The following is a 10,322-nucleotide window of genomic DNA, read 5'->3' on the forward strand; positions in this document are numbered from 1 at the left end:
CTAAACTAATGCGGATATGAGCCATCAAAATACTCTCCCATACAGAAATTTATTAAACATTTTTTTTGATTTTCAGGTCATCTGACTTCAGTTCAAAATACAATGAGCATAATTGAAATATATATTTTGTTTTTATTTAATAGATGTATCTTAAATGGTAAGTTCATTCCTATTTACAAATGTTTAACACACTAATTTAAGTCAATATTCAGAATTTTTCATTGAGGTTCATTTTCCCACTTAAATAAATAAAACACATTTTGAAAGAAATGACCTAAGGAAGTTATGGCCTGAATAACAGCAGCCATTAAAAGTGACATAGAAAGAGTTATTATCTTCCTTTTTAAATCTTGTTCTTCAGCTTCTATATTAACTTCTTCATCGTCTTCGGAGCTTTCAGTCTCAGAAACCTCAATATTATTGTCATTTTCCACGTATCAGCTTAATACTTCCTCAGATTCTTGTAAAAGAGCATTTTCACTATTTTTTAGTAATATCTATAAATAAAATAATCATAAGAAATAGATATAAAGAATAATATAATAAAATCATGTATGAAGGATTATTTTGATACTAAATTAGTTTATTTTAAAAAAAATATAAACCCAATTCAACTTAACAAGTCAGAGTAATAAAACATTTCTGTAAACAATAGACATTAAAAGAAAATATTATAAAGGATTCCTTGGTGTATTTTTATGGAGTTTAACTTAAAGAGTAAATGTTTTTGAAAAGGCTAATACTCAGTTAAGTAGAGATGGTAGGGCGAGTCTGTTATAACCAGAAAGGCCAGTTACAGGTATATATTTGACATGATATTTGGCATAACTTCAATCTTGGACTCTGAGGGAACAAGCTAAATAAGAATGTAAATCTGAAATATTTGAAATACCTTTACACCCAACAGGATCTAATCCTAAAAAAATTAATCTCCCAAGAAACCATGCACAAACATGACCTTCAAAAAATAATAGTGAGTCACGTTTTCAAGACTAAATACTTGTTCACAATTTGTTTAAAAATCAAAGCTATTGCTCTAAATAATACAGATAGTACCCAATAAGAATCATTCAAATGACATCTTCAATATTTTATCACTTCAGAGAACTAAGTTATACTGATTAAGTAAGTTATATTTAATAAGTCCCGAACTAGGAAACCACTTTTAATGAATGAGTACTTTGGCCAAACAGCTTGGTTATTTGGGAATAATATTATTAATATTACAATTTATTGCCTTACCTGAGGATGTGAAAACGATATTTCGCTGAATTCTGAATAAAATGTAAGAATATATATACAAAAGCAAATAGCTACAATCCACTCTGAAATAGTACTTGCCACATGTAATTCCCATCCACCATCTGGAGGGTACCACTTTCGAGGATTATGACCTAGAACAAGTATTTAACATAGTAAGACAATTATAGTAATAATAATCCTGTCCATGTTAAAAACATTATATATAGCTTTAAAGACTTATGACCCTTTTTTTTTTTTTCGCAGAAACTCTGAATATATTAATTTTGAAATATTGGCTATTGAAATTACCATGGAGAACGATAATAATAAAATAGGACTGAAAAGAAAGGTAAGGTTGAGACAAATGTGTAGGGTGGCAGTATGGGAAGAGAAATTAAGAGTGGTTTCTGCAAATATGTAACTTAGACCATGTCAGATAAGTGAGGAGTACAGGACTAATGATCGAGGTAAAACTGGTTAGGTCTATCTTGTCAAGGTAGAGGATAGGAAACTCGTTTTTAATCTATTTAAAAAATACAAAAAAATATGGTATGATCTTAATTTGATTTAAAATTATATCATCTTCCAATCTACAATGTTTTTTTATAAAATATTAAAAAATAAATAATAACTTATTGCATAAAGTTATAGCCTCTTGAAAACAAACATTTATGAGTACAAAACAATGGATGCATTTTACCTAACTGCTATTAGCAGTTTTATTTTAAAAACAAAAGAAAAAATATATAGCTTAAAATAGTCAACTAGAATGACCTATAATAAAAAATTAATTAAATATAGAATAACTTTCTCTGGCCTTAAAAACTTACTGTTTTTTAATGAAATATGTGAAAAATCATTCTTTGAAATAAAATAAAAATTGAGAAACGTCGAAATAACAAAATGCATATCTATATAAATAAAAATGTTAATGTCTGTCTGTTCCTTATCTAAGATCTTCGAAGGTTCTTTACCAATAAGAACGTAAATGTTTAATTTAACTAACAAGGGGAGATTATGCATGACGGATCACCAATTTAAATGAAACTTTTTATGGTAATGCTATGGTGTTTAATACTTTTCGACCTAGTATTAAAATATATTTGGTAGAAATCATATATATATAAATATTTTTTTTTTTGTGATAATTCGTATTCAAGTATTTTTTAGGAATCTAAAAACGAATTTGAATAGCTTCATCTGAAATTTTTTTTTTGTGATTTAGTGTGCATTTTAACTCATTTAATCATTAATTCTATTAACTATATTTTTTTGTTATTTTATATCCAAAAACAAATTGAATCGTACATTATTACCCTTATATGCCAAAATAATAGCACCGTATAATTTAACCCTACTAAACCGGCAAAATGGGATAAAATATTTTTTTATTGAGAAATAAAGTTGATATTCGTTTTTCGCACCTCAAAAAACCCATAAATACGAATTTTTATAGTAATCAAAAAATAAAATTTTCTTACTCAATAATTTCGCCTACTGGAGCCTTCAATATTGTTTCGGAAATCACAAAAACACAATAATCTCAAGATGATGTCACTAACATCCAAGAAACCTAGAAGGGATTCAGTACCATCGAAACTACACATGATACAAACTGCACCTTCATAAAGAAATTAGAACCTCAGATATAACAAAACATTTGAGAAATTTGTCTTGATTTGAAGCTGTTTTCTCTACCATACAAAAGCATTAAATCTTAAATATATTCATAAGGGTTGAAATAGTAGAAATTCAGCTTTCCAACAGTTGTAATTACGTTAGATTTGGATAACTTTGTGAGGAATTAGGAATTTATTTCAAGAACAAGGGACCTTAGCACAAAAAAAGTATCCTCCAGAATCAAGCCCAAGTAAAAAGGTTTCACTGAAGTTGGCGATTCCACATGCATAGCCTCTCCATACAAATACAATAATTGAAATCAAACTTTTAATTGTGTTCATTTAAGCTATTTATACTCAATTCTAACAATAGAAAAGAATTTCTGATTCAGCAAATAGTTAAATATAAATGTAAATAAAGAAATACCTTTGTATTTTAAATGAGACATCAAACCTGCCACAGCAACCACAAAAAAGAACACAGTGCAAATCATAGCTAAACTAATGCGGATATGAGCCATCAAAATACTATTAGCAATAGGGTGCATATGGTATGAGCACAATGCCTGAAAAGGAAAAATAGAAACATGTATAAAGTTTATTTATAATTACACATTTTACATCCTTAAGCCTATGTTTTTAAAATTAAAATCAAAATGAAAATGCTTGTTAAAATGAAATATATATATATATTACTACCATCCTCCTAATTTAAACAAAATAGTCCACTAGATTTTCTAATCATTATTATTAGGTATTAAAGAATAATCTTAAATTCTCTTGTGTACTTTTCACTTTTGTCTTGATATTATCCCACTATCCTTCTAAATATTTAGCTTCAAGTCTTTTCTTATAAAAATGATCGCATTTATATACTAATTACTCAAAATGTTTGTTAGTTTTTTTTTTGTTTTTGCTATTATACTGTTTATTTGAAATTATTTTAATTATATTATATTTAAAATATCCACATATTTCAATTTTTTGTATCCGTTTTCTAATTTATTGTTTAACATTCTTTGTTGTTTATATTTCCTCCAGAATTTTCTATTTATGCCTAGAAGATTTGTCTTTTACAGTTTGCTGTAGCCTGTTCAGAATACAAATTGAGTATGATGTTATATTTTAGCATTTGTTCAGAATTAGTGTCTCGAAGAGTCCCCTCTGTAAGCTTTGCCTGCTTCAAGAAATCACAGAGGTACATTTACATTTAGCCACTTGTCCGTAACTACTGGACAACCGAGATCATTTTACTTGAGATGTGACTATCTGGGAGAAAAAAATTAAGCTATATTGGGATGCAAGAGCACGGATACCCAAATTGTCTCAATCTTGGAGTAATTAAAAAAATAAAAAAAGAGCGAATTTCAAGTTCTGGCCAGTTGTCATTGTTCAGCATTCAGGGAAAAGTAATAATCAGGAGAGTATGTGTCATTACTGCACTTATACAAGCTCACAAACTTCTTCTTTTTATTTTATTTTATTTATTTATTGATATGTATAACTGTATAAAAAATACAACAAGCAAATTTGATCAAAATGACGTAATGATAATGATGTGATACAGCATGGAGAGAAACTACCCAGTAGTAGAACTCCTAGAACTAGAACAGTAGAAAAACATTTTACAATATAAGGTCACAAGGCCATCTTTTCAGGCGCTTCGGAGGATTGCCAGGAATGGAAGAGGAAGCAAGGTTAGAAACTAGTGGGTTTGGGTGGTTAGGGAGTTTATAATGGAAGGAATGATAATTGGGTTCGGGCCAGATCAGTTACATAAGAAACATTTAGGTCTTTATGAATGGTTTTATTAGTAACAAAATAAGGAGCATTGAGGATTTTATGAAGGATTTTGGATTGTAAGGATTGGATACGAGAGGATTTCGAAGGTTTAGTGGAGCCCCAAAGCTCAACTCCATATGTCTAGATGGGCCTTATTATTGTCATGTAGATCAGTCTTTGTAATGAGTTGGAAGTTTAGACCGTTTGTCTAGTAAGTGCTGTAATAGTCCGAATCTGCGTGCAGTTTCCTGTCTTTTCAGTCTTGTGTGAGGATTCCAGGTTAGTGTCGTTTGACAAGGTGTAGTCCAAGATAACAAATCTGTTCTACAGGGGTAAGAGCCAGATTATTAAAGTATACTCTAGGGCAGTCAGCAGGTTTACGACGAAGAGTAAATGTGATTTGATGGGATTTCACAAACTTCAAATTCTAAATATTGCACATCAAACCCTTTTATTACCACTGACAAATCTTTGTTCGGTGGTAATGAAGAATGCCATGGTAATTATTCAAAAAATTAGAAATCAGCCTAAAGATAATCCAAAGGGATATAGACCAATAACTCTCTCTTCAGTAATGCTCAAGACAATGGAAAAGGTAATGGATGTATGTCTAAGAGAAATAATAAATAGAAATAGCCCAATATATCCATTTCAAGTTGCATATCAAGCTGAAAAATAAATAAATAGCACTGTGTGCATTCATGGGTGGGGCGTTCAATAATACTTTGTAAGAAACCACTGAAGAAGCTATTAAGAGAATAGGAGCTAGAACAGCTTAGATTAAAGAAATGCTAATAAATAGAAGCATTACAGCTATAGCAGGAAAGAACAGCAGAGGTTCTTTCCCGCCTTTTATTGACTATGATAGTTTACAGTATCCTTAATAAACTAACTGATGAATGTTTTGAAATAATAAGGTACGCTGATAACCTAGTGATAATTATAAGAGCAAGCAATGATGATACCACTCCAATGGAAAGAATGGACAAAGCCTTAACACTTGTTTGGATATGGTATAAACAGTGAGGGCTAAACATCAATCTAAGGAAAACTGTGATAGTACCCTTTACCAGGAAAATGAATCTAAAATTAAAATATTTTACCCTGGTAGGAAAACTTATAAATGTAGAAAAGAAAATTAAGTATCTAGGAGTAGTTCTGGATCAAAAACTTACTTGGAATTCCCGGATAAACAGAATCATATGAAAAGCTAATGCTTAATTATGCTTCTGTAAAAGTTTATTTGAAAAAAAAAAAAATGAGAAGTTAAACCAAAAATGCTAGAATACTAGACCCATGATAACACACATATCAAATTTCTATGGGATCTCTAGACAAGTAAGGAATAAATTCACAAAAGATCCAAATGGATTGAGGTGAGGAAGAATTTCCCAGAGTATATTTGTAAAATAGTAATCTTAGAAGAGCTACAATTTAGAAAGCAGGCGACGCACTTTTAAAAATGTAAACACCAATTTGATTTAAGCTTCCCCATCTGTGAGAGCTTCAGATACATTTAGGGTTAGTTCTATTCTGTTTATTGTTGATAAATAGTGAAGACATACTTAAAAAATATGTCTAGACCTGAGAATGGACTGACAATATTGGCACACTGGAGTGGCAATTTTCTGATCTGGTGCGAGTGTATGAGGGTATATATAAATTAGTCAACCGGTCACTAACTACTCATGGTCAATGTAGTTTTAATGTTATTTCCTTCGGATTGCTTAATAGAAACAGAGTTACATAATCAACAAGAATGAATTAATGGGATAAATAAGGAATAAATTCACAAAAGATCCAAATAGATCAAGGTAAGGTAGTTTCCCATCCCTTAAGCGTAATAATAATAGTTACTTTGAACAATTACTAGATCAAACATAGTATGACATTCTTCAGTTATTAGTATTAATGAAAAATAAAACAAACTATTTAATTGCTGCACTGTTTGAAGAAGACCACAGATGGCTAAGTATTATTGAAGGGATTCAAGATTAAGTGGTGTTGACCAACTTAATAAACAGAAAAGGCAAAATCCAAAAATTAGACAGTATAGGACTCCAATGGGAGTCTTGGCTGGGGAAAAAAACCGTGCCCGTGTAGGCCTCATCTTTCCGAGGCGACATATTTCCGTGACAACGTATACTCTATGCTAATATTACATAAATATAAATTAAAATCAATCCAATGTTATATATTTGAAATAATAAACCAGTTCACATATTGAATTCAGATATTTATTTTTGCTTGGTTATACAAAATTTTATTATTATCACCATATTCTTAATTTCATGCATAATTTAAAGATCATCTCAGGCTTCCTTCCCCCACCACTACCTTCTCCGTTACGGGACACTTTTGCCTGCATGACTCTCAGCATCTATAATCCTCTTACCCCCACCACCTCACTCTTACCCATCCCCACCACTACCTTCTCCGTTACGGGACACTTTTGCCTGCATGACTCTCAGCATCTATAATCCTCTTACCCCCACTACTACACTACTAATTACCTCCCCCACAATCTACTTCCGTTACGGGACACTTTTTCTAACATGGCATCCCGCAAAATGATTTATAAGACGTTGTCACGTCAAAAAAAAAAAAATCTTTCAATTCCTCTGACCATCAGATTACCCAAGGTTGAGGACTATGATTATTTTTTTTAAACAATATCTGTGATATTTGTTTTATTGGACACTTAAGAACTATCTTTTCCTTATTTTTTCGTGTATTCCTTCTTTTGTAGCAATATTTTTATATGATATATTTGATGTGAACAATATGTTTTTAGCTCTAGGCAGTATCCTAGTCCAAGGTGCTTGCCTAAATCTGTCTTAAGGAATGCCACCAATCCCTTAATCGCAGAAGACTATCTGGCTGCCACCTCCTCCTATCAACTTTTGGACTCCACTGCCCAATAGATTTCAAACACAACCTGCATTGGAATTACTCAGAGTAAAGGTCCACCACCAATGCCTATGAAAGTATGGTTGTGAGGAGGCTAAGAGGCTTTCTTGATGAAGTATGTATTTGCATCATGAATCTTTAGGCCACCCTAGTAGTACGGAACTTTGGTGAGATCAGTGCTGTGCGATGTTCCGAAAGGTTGTACCAGGTAGCAACAGTGGCAAATCGTCTCAAGTGGTTGGTGGATGTGAAAAAATGCAGAACTTAAAACTATTTTTAGTAATGAGTATTTAGTGTCAATTAAATCAAAACTGTAAAACTACAATATATGGTGTATATTCAGAGGATATCTGTGGGAAAAGACCCCATGGATGACGGTGGATGAGACTATGAATGGAATGAGGAAAAGAGGATGACCAAGGAGTAGATAGAATGACAAGGTGGGTAGAGATTGGGAGTGAGAGACTGGCTAGATGCAGCACATATTGGATTAGATGGAGAAAAGTACTTTGTTAAGCCAAGAGCCAGCACTTGAGAGTAAGGAACCTGATTTTTCTCATATGCTATAATCGTAAATGATCCCAAGTAAAAGTTTTTCAATAAAACATAGTTCCTACATTTTCTATTTTTTCCATGTCATGGTTTAAAAAATATAAACATTTTCAAGAAGATTTAGAAGACAATGCTTTATGATCTCACGAAGCCACATGAAAATTTGGAAGTTTTTGGTGATGGTTTATTAGCTCGAAATTCTGGCCCAGAAAATGTAACTGAATTTTTTTAAATTACTCATGTATCAATGTCAATGATGAAGTATCTAAGCAAATTACAGGATTCCCATGTCTTTCTCCAAAAATTTAATCTCATAACTTTAATGGTTTACTTTGTATTTATGTGTTAACAATACAAATGGACTCCAAAAATTTGAATCCTAATAAGTTTTAGCACAATGATTAACAGCCGTTATCCAGTTCCTCTTCAATATTAATTACTATTAATATTTCTTGAACCAAATGCTGCCAATCAAACACCTGTCAGAAAATAACAAAATATTTATTATAATTACTAGTTATTAAGGCTCTTGAACAAGTGAAAGCTAACAGCTGTAATCGTTTTAATCAATCTCAAATACCAATTTATATCAATTAAAGCTATGCAACATTAGTTTCATGATAATACTGTTATTAGATAGGTAGGCTTACGAATCCTTAAATATAATAAAATTAATATAAATAAGCTGAAAGAATATCTGGGACGGTTTACATATAGTATTTGATGAATTCTATCATCATGGATTATGTCAGTGATATTAATAGCTACTAATAAATTTTCCAAAAAATAAATAAATTACCTGTATCCAAAAATAGATGGTTCCGACTCCAAAACATAGCGTTGCACCAAAATAATGGACATATTTAACACTCGTCTCTTGGAAGTTGGCAACTATACTGAGTCCAAGGCATGAAAAGACACCAAGCCAAACTCCTGCTTTATTTAGTCTGATGACTTTAGGGGAAATTGAATAACTTTCATAATACTGACAAACTTCGCAGTACCTTATGTATACCATAATACATACTGAAAGTAATAGAGTTAATAAGAAAAATATAATAATCTTAAGCATTTAATTTAATCCAACAAGATAATAATCATTAGCAATATATTGTACATACAGAATAAAAGAGACACAACTAAAAAAAAAAAAGAAATGTGTTTTTGGAAGAACACACATTAGACATAGGTTAAGTTCAAAATAGAAGCTAGCAGTGTTTCCTTTAACACAAATGGCTGGTAGATTACCAGTTATCTATTATGTTGATTTGATAATTAAGGACTGCCTGCTCTTGGGAATGAATGGGATTCAACCATTAAAATTATGAAGTATGCCACTTTCATTCTGAATATGTGAGATGACATGAAAGTAAAAATTAAAATAAAATCATAATAATTTCAATCCAACTTCTACATTTCTCTTCTAATTGTCTATGCACTACAATATCTTTGTAAGATTCTTACTTTATTTAAACAATTACTGGGATATTTTTGACATTTTATAAGCTAATTTAAAATGTTATGTATTAATTAAAACAAATAATAAAGGAAAATATCAAAATAATATCCCAAAAAATATAAACATTATTGAGAGGAAATGTGTTAAAGATAATTAGTATACAATAACGTCACAAAACATCCTTATGAAGAATAAACGTTCAATCCATCTATCAGTGAAAAAAATTACTATAATAAGAAAAAATAATCTTTATTTATTCTTGTCTCTTACATTTATCTGCCGATCTTTTGGAGTATTCTCCCATCAGCAGAATGTCCTTTTTATCATGCTTTAATCTGAAATCTACAACCTCATCTATACTTGTCTTACATTTAATTATATCCTGAATAACCTTTTTTCATAAAAAAACAAATTATTATTATTGTATTGTTACTTAACCGCATACATATTTGTCATTTTTACACCTGACAATTATATAGATTTAGATAAGAACAAATATGAGGTAGTAAGTATTAGACAAAAATATGAATAAGAGGATTACCACAGGGATAGGAAATTACACTGAAATGTCAGTGGATTAATGTAAAAACAGAAATAAATTATTATTTGAAAGGAATATGGTCCGGGTGCGGTAAAAAAAAAACTCAAATAGTAGAAATATACTATTTTAATGAGCCAACGTTTCGCCCCACGTTGCAAGGCTTCTTCAGGGCTAAAAAGAGATACAAACACATAGTTACATAAGGAAAACAAAAACA

At 30.8% G+C, this 10,322-nt stretch overlaps 1 protein-coding gene across 1 annotated transcript in view; it reads right to left on the reverse strand.

Moving 5' to 3' along the window:
* Positions 1 to 112: 112 nt before the first annotated feature.
* Positions 113 to 10,322, reverse strand: part of LOC106689168 (DNA damage-regulated autophagy modulator protein 2) — a 16,036-nt gene continuing 5,826 nt past the window's right edge. The window contains exons 3-6 of the mRNA XM_014434026.3: positions 8,905 to 9,131; positions 3,289 to 3,427; positions 1,243 to 1,394; positions 113 to 497 (exon numbers count right to left, since the gene is read on the reverse strand). Coding sequence (XP_014289512.1) covers positions 438 to 497; positions 1,243 to 1,394; positions 3,289 to 3,427; positions 8,905 to 9,131 — 578 coding nt within the window. The 3' untranslated portion in view covers positions 113 to 437. The remainder of the gene's footprint in view (positions 498 to 1,242; positions 1,395 to 3,288; positions 3,428 to 8,904; positions 9,132 to 10,322) is intronic.

Source organism: Halyomorpha halys, unplaced genomic scaffold, assembly GCF_000696795.3.
Source record: "Halyomorpha halys isolate HHAL.00 unplaced genomic scaffold, Hhal_1.1 Scaffold1287.1, whole genome shotgun sequence".
In the NCBI taxonomy this organism is placed as follows: Eukaryota; Metazoa; Arthropoda; class Insecta; order Hemiptera; family Pentatomidae; genus Halyomorpha; species Halyomorpha halys.